This window comes from Dermacentor variabilis, chromosome 7 (genome assembly GCF_050947875.1).
Source record: "Dermacentor variabilis isolate Ectoservices chromosome 7, ASM5094787v1, whole genome shotgun sequence".
Taxonomy (NCBI): domain Eukaryota; kingdom Metazoa; phylum Arthropoda; class Arachnida; order Ixodida; family Ixodidae; genus Dermacentor; species Dermacentor variabilis.
In genome coordinates this window covers 76952763-76959524 of record NC_134574.1, presented here as the reverse complement: position 1 = coordinate 76959524, position 6762 = coordinate 76952763, and the positions used below count along the sequence as shown (strand labels likewise).

At 51.2% G+C, this 6762-nt stretch overlaps 1 protein-coding gene across 1 annotated transcript; it reads left to right on the top strand.

The window, feature by feature from the left end:
- The first annotated feature begins 268 nt into the window (after positions 1–268).
- LOC142587545 (protein Skeletor, isoforms B/C-like) lies at positions 269–5268 on the top strand. The gene has a single exon (XM_075698625.1). It carries the CDS (start codon positions 607–609, stop codon positions 2665–2667), a length of 2061 nt encoding a protein of 686 aa, XP_075554740.1. The 5' UTR covers positions 269–606; the 3' UTR covers positions 2668–5268.
- Positions 5269–6762: the final 1494 nt, after the last annotated feature.

The following is a 6762-nucleotide window of genomic DNA, read 5'->3' as shown; positions in this document are numbered from 1 at the left end:
GACGCGGTGTCTAATTCGCCAGCTTATAATCGAGGGTTGTGTGCTAAGCGAAACCCACAGGTCCACGGAGCACGTCTCGCCGCGTCGCGGGGCAGAATGAAGGACAGGAGAGAAACCTGCCGCGGGAAGGAGGCCGTGGGTATACCGGTTCCGAGCGAGCCGAAACGTCGTCGGCCGGGCTGCGTTCTCTCTCCCCTTCTCTCTGCGCACGTACCCTCTCCCCTCGCGAAGGCTCTTGCCCGAGCAGTGGAACAAACCGGGTGGAATGTAGGCCAGCGACGTGCCCGCGACTGCTAGACTGTGCACCCGGCCCTGCCCTGCCCGTCGTGCTCGCTCGCTCGCGAGCAGTGAAAGCGCGGATAGCCGAATATTTGCGCCCCGAGGTGGGTGTTCTGCCGCGCGCCTAATCGTCGCTTTCGTCCGTGGATAAGAAGAGCCAGCGGTGTGTTGTGAGTGATGCGAGCCGAAAACGTGCGCGCGAGTGGCGACGTCGCGCGAAAAGATGGAGCGTGAGCGTGCCAGTGCGGGAAGCAACGAAGCTAGCTGCGGCGACGCCATACTCTCTTCGAGGTCTCCGCTTGTGCAGTGCGCGCGCCAGTGCCAACGATGACGGCGGTCGGCGGATTGAGCGTGACGGCCGTCTTCGCGACGGCGGCGAGCCTGCTGTTCGGCTGCGTGAAGTGCGAAGACACTCACGAGGGCCTCTACATCGGCAAGATTAACACGTACGCGCATCAGGTGTCCGGTCACGTGTACGCCATCGACGAGTACACGATCCTCATCAAGAACTTCTTCTACGACGGCCTGGGTCAGGACGCGTTCTTCTGGGCCGGATCCAGCGTGCGTCCCAGCAACGTCGGTTTCATCGTTCCCGATGAAGAAGGGAAGACGAACAAGCTGCAGCCGTACACCGACAAGGACATATACCTGCAGCTTCCCAACCGGCGTAAGATTACCAGCATCCGCTGGTTCGCCGTGTGGAACCTGCGGGAGCACGCGAACTACGGCGACATCTTCTTTCCCGAGGGCTTCGAGCCGCCCTCCCCGAGGCGGATATCGGAGTTCTCCCGGCGCGGCGCCGGCGTGCGTTCCGGCACCGTCGTGATAGTGGATTCGAAGACCATCCAAATCCCGGACTTTTACTTCAGCGGAAACGTCTCCGACACCTACTTCTGGGTCGGCCTCGGACCGCAACCGAACAGTGCGGGCCAGAAGGTCCCCGACGAGAAAGGGTACCTGGAACCGCTCGGCCGCTACGAGGAGAAGACCATCGAGCTGACGCTACCCGGAAAGATGACCGTCTTTGACATCGATTGGCTGAGCGTGTGGAACACGGAGCTGAACGAGAACTACGGATCGGTGATTGTGCCACACGGCCAGGACATCCCGCCTTCGCAGCTGGGATCGATGGAGCACGAATCTCGCCTGCCCAACTGCGAGCAGCTACACGCGATCCTGCAGGTCCGCTGGGAGATCCAGGGCCGCAGCATCACGCTCCAGCTCACGGCGCAGATAGAGGAGGACGAGTACATCGCCTTCGGCATCAGCGGCGCTGCCAACTCTTCGAAGATGGTGGGCGCGGATGTAGCGGTCTGCTACATCGACGGTCACTACGCCAACGCCGTCGACTACAACATATCGGACAGGTTCCCGTGTTCTAACGTGCTGGGCCGCTACCGGGGCGTCTGCCCCGACTTGAAGGTCGAAGGCAAAGAGAGCTACCAGATCCTGACTTTTACGCGCAAGGACGGGCTCACAAGCTTCGTCTATCGCCGGACGCTTCTCAACCCGGACGACGACGGAGACCAGATCTTCAACCCCGACGGCGACACCTACCTCGTCTGGGCCATCGGCAAGTACAACGAGTTCAAGGAACCTTCGTTCCACCACATGTTCCCGAGGGGCAACCTGAAGATCAACTTCGGCAGGAAGGAGGCCGCCGACAACTGCTTCGAGTTCATCACGGGTCAGAAACGCAAGAAGCCCGATCCCTGGCCCACGTTCCGCATCCGGGACAAAGCGGTGGACACGTTTGTCGCCAGGATCGGGCCGGCCGGTTTGTGGAAGGGCTACATGGGCATCACGGGCCGCAGCAGTCCCGGCGAGAGTTGGTACATGAACGGCGTGCTCGTGCCCGAGATTCACGTGCAGCGGGGCCACGCGTACACGTTCCGCGTGGAAGGGGGCAACAACCCGCACAACGCGCGGTACTACCACCCGCTGTACATCACCGACAGCCCCGCCGGCGGCTACGCGAGGCTCACCGAGCAGGAGAGGCTGGGGGTCAAGATCTACGCCGGCGTCCAGTTCGACCGCCGGGGCCGGCCGCAGCCCAGCGCGGCGGGCCGGCTCTGCGCCTGGCTCTACAACACCTCGGAGCCCCGGCAAGCGGACGAGTTCGCCAGCTTCCCCAAGTTCCGGAACACGATGCGCCTGCAGTGCGACGACGGCCAACCGGCGGTGCTCTCGTGGATGCCCAACGACAGCACGCCGGACGTGGTCTACTACCAGAGCTACACGACGCCCAACGTGGGCTGGAAGATCGTCGTCGTGGACGAGATAGTCTCGGGCAGCGGGGCCGTCTCGTGGCAACGGGTGTCGCCGAGTGCCGCCGCCGTGCTGGCGACGCTGCTGACAGCGTTGAGCGTGATAGTGTGCGCTTATTAATTTACAGACGCCGACGTCTCGTCGGCTGATCGATGTGGTGGTGATAATATTTAAAGAAATCGTCCAAAGTCCTTAAACGCTTCCCTGCAAGGGACTCGAGTTTCAGTTTCGAGATTTAATCGTTCCGCTAAAAGAATTATTTAGTGCCGGTTGCCGTTTATTCGCGGCGGCGACGCGCCAGATTCGCTAAGAGCGCCTCGAACTGCTCGGCAGAACGTATAGCTGCTATGAAGAGGAGCGCACTTTGACACGCATGCTCAGGCGAGTACAGATGCTCGTCCCGTCTGTACTTTCTGCAGATGGGTTAATTTGCGACCGTATTCCAATAGTAGTTGTGCTAAGCAATCGAAAAGGAGCACTTGAAAACTCATGGACACGGTGGGGAACGGGAAGAGTGCTGTATTAAAATGGCGCCGTCGTCGAATCTGCCAAGTTCTAATATCGGGTCTAGTCTCGTGAGATAGGTGTGGCGATCGCGCCCTTGCCAAAGTATCACCCGCGCACGTGAGTTCATGAAAAAGCCCAATGATGACGTTGGCGATGATGCATGGTGATGTCCCTCAGGTGCTACTACTCTTCCTTTTTTTTTCTGTAGTCGTGAGTGGCATACCCTTGTGCGAACATAATGCCATCCACTCATCTAAGGGAGAGAATGTTGTTCCCATATTAAGCGAGAGGAGAATCTTGTTTCAATACTCATTGTCATGAATTCTCGCAAACACCGACGAAGCACGCTCCCTTTGTGCCCAGCTGTTGGCGCAGAGTTAGGTGCAAGCGAAGCTATGAAAAGCACTGCTTATAGGAAAAGGCATTCTTTTTATTTTTAGTCTATGATGGTAGGTTACCAACGTAAGCATGCAATTGGTACTTTCCGCTACGTTCTATACATGTGTCACCTTTGTTCATGTGTGTGCAACACGGTCGCAATTATAACATGACCGGAATATTGAAAAATTGACCCTTTGGGGGTAGGCACTGACGTCATCGTGTTAGTCATATTATGGTACAGCCGGCACAGTGAAAATCTGCGCGTTATCTCGATCCACTTGTCTTGAGCAGCTAAGTGGAAGCTGTGAATAGGACTAGAAGATGGCGTACATTACGCCATGCGAATACTCCCCATATAAAGGAAGCATATCTACCTGGCATAGTCCCGGGACCGGTCAGCCCTTATGTGATAACGAAAGAGAGATATAGAGAGAGGCATAACGGGACATTCCTTGGCAATGATCACGCACTGCAATGGCTAAGCCATGTGAAAAGCACAAGTACTGCTAGAGCACATAAAAATACGTAAGTGGCCTACAGTAACAAATGTAAATTAATAAATATCGTACCACAACCTATTACTAGGGTTATATTTGCGTACCTAATAGCTATTACATTTTCATAACTTTTTAAACACTTCACCTCTTGGGCCAGGTTCAGAATAAACGGTCCGAATTGCATTTTAATGCAAAGAGAGACAAAATGTACAGCTCTAAATAAAACTAACTTTGCGAACGTGCGTTCTACAAACCAGTAATTGAAAGCTGCCGAGTTGGAACGAACTTGTTTACGAATAAAGCAAGTTAAGGCCGTATCAAATTAATGGGCAAAGTGAAGTATTTTACTCGCCATGAAATAATCCAAACAACGACCCTCTAGTTGCTGCCCAAAAAATACTTCTAAGTTCCATGTTCCTTTGGCTAGAATACACGCAGTGAAGTAAAGCGGCACACAAAAATAAAGGCAGTGCTGTGAATGGAGCTGAAGTGAATCACAGTCACCGAACAATGATGAAGAACTTGAACGGGGCTGTGTAATACGGCGATACGTTAGGCCACCGGGCGAGAAAATGTTTATATTTATATTGCAGACGTAAAGATGTTGAGAGGAACGGACGGTAAGGCCACCGGGTGTGCATTACCATTGAGATTTTCATCAACAACACAGTGCAAGGAACTTCTGTGACGAGGCGCACTCACTGGGTTGTCTTAGTATCGCTGGTTCGAGCTCGTATGATTGTTTTGCTCTTTTCTAGGTACACAATATACACCGTTTTTCATTAATACACGCAGATAGCTGCGTGAGCCAGGCCTTACGTTCTGTTCCCAAACCGACTTTTGTTTTTATGCCGCGAAGCATGTTTGTGCAATATCTATGTTAAGTGGCTTTCTGTGCAAACTAAATGCCAAAGGAATGTTAAAAAAAATGCGTTTTCGCTTGTCATAGCAATTCAACAGTACTGTACGCGTGCTTTGAGAGTGTGAATTTTAGAGAGCGAGAAAAAAAATAAGAAAAGACTGGTCGATAGCCGAGAAAGCGATGCCAGCGTGTGTGGGCAACATTGTGCTACCGACTCGGCTTCGAGGGAGAAATTACCAGACGTCCTTAGAGAGGAACTGTTGAAGTGACGAATGCTGGTATTGTTGTTAATTTTACAGGCGAAACAAATGCTTTTATTGACTTGGCGACTCCAACGCAGCTTCAAGGCTGCATTGTTATTTAGGAACACAACTTCTAATAAACATTCATGTTTTTCCTCATGAAAAGTGGTTGCCAAATTCTTTGCACTTGCGCGCATCTATATAACCCCGAAAATAGCCGTGCATGGTGTCCTCTTTAATTTTTTTTTCTATACTAATATTCTGGTATGCGAGCCAGTTAAGACGGCACGCAATAATGTTTTTCCTTTCTTGTTTTTGACTGTTAAATGTGCATGGATTTTAAAGTGTTCTTTAGTGTTTGAGCAGCTACGGCGCATTAAAGGTTCTGAAAGCTTACTAAGTTCGGTTCTGGGTTCTTTATAACGCAATTTGTTCATCTTAACAGAAAAAAAAAATTAACTAGACCCAAGCAGACGCCATCGAAATCTGTGACATCACCGGTGGACTCGTGCTAGCACTTCAAAGAGGAGTGGCCACCCGTCTTTCCTTGATGCGTGTTTTCTGCCTGATATAGCAAGCCTTGTCTCGGGAAAAAGAGTGTATCTCTAAATTTTTTCAATAGAAACTTTGCAAGGCTGTTTACTAATACCGCTTAAATTATTTTCTGTCCCTCTTTAGAGTCGCTTTAAGGCCTAAGATGGAATCGTTGTTGCGGTAAACTAAATTTTCTTTTTTCTCCGGTGACTTTCTGTGGCATGTCGACACATTATGAGAGTTGCGACAGACGACAGGAAAACTGCCTTAACTAAACTTTATTAGTTACTTTTGAACTAATACAGTGAACTAATACAGTGCCGAAAAAATTGACAAGAAAGAGATACAAACATTGTGCTGATTGTCTATCTGTTTCTTGTTCCATATCTTGTGCTGTTTCAGTTATTGGTTTCTTTTTGCGCTGTTTTCGTTTATGTAGCCCCGCACGAAGTTCTCCTTAACAGCTACCGCTGTCCAACTCTCGTGCGATAAGTTTGCTGCGCCCAACGCGGTGAGAATGAATAGGCAGTTTCAGCTATGCGGCCTCTCTCATCGCAGGTGAACATATATACTTCGAGGTCGCGGGATCGAATCCCGGCCACGGCGGCCGCATTTCGATGGGCACGAAATGCAATAACACCCGTGTACTTAGATTTAGGTGCACGTTAAAGAACCCCAGGTGGTCAAAATTTCCGGAGTCCTTCACTACGGCGTGCCTCATAATCAGAAAGTACGTAAAACCCCATAATTTAATATATACTTCGAGCTCTCTGTCATGGATAATAATCATTTTACAGGTTTAGGGGTAACAGTGCTAGCCATGCGACAAACCAGCATGCTTAAATGGCTTCTCACCAGGTCTGGCCATTTTGAGCTGACAGGCGAAGACCATACAATGGGCGATAACGATCATATCTGCAAAGAATTACATCGTTACGCGTCGCAGAAAGGTCTGCAATTTCAAACCGAATGGCGTTGTCCCTTCTCCTCACGGCCGCCGCGCTCCAAGCCGGAGGGTGACGTTCTCGTGCCAGTGCGCCTACGTACGCGTGTTGCGCTGTGACGTCACTCGTGGTGACACGTGACTCCGAGAATTATTCAAGGCGACATCTGCTATTTGTGTAACATGTTTCTTCAATAGACGAATTAAAGCTTATAGAAATAGTAAAACACAAATAGAATGTCTAAATGT

What these genes read in the sequence shown, in the direction of transcription:
- LOC142587545 (XM_075698625.1), top strand. Translation starts at nt 607, where the DNA reads ATGACGGCGGTCGGCGGATTGAGCGTGACGGCCGTCTTCGCGACGGCG.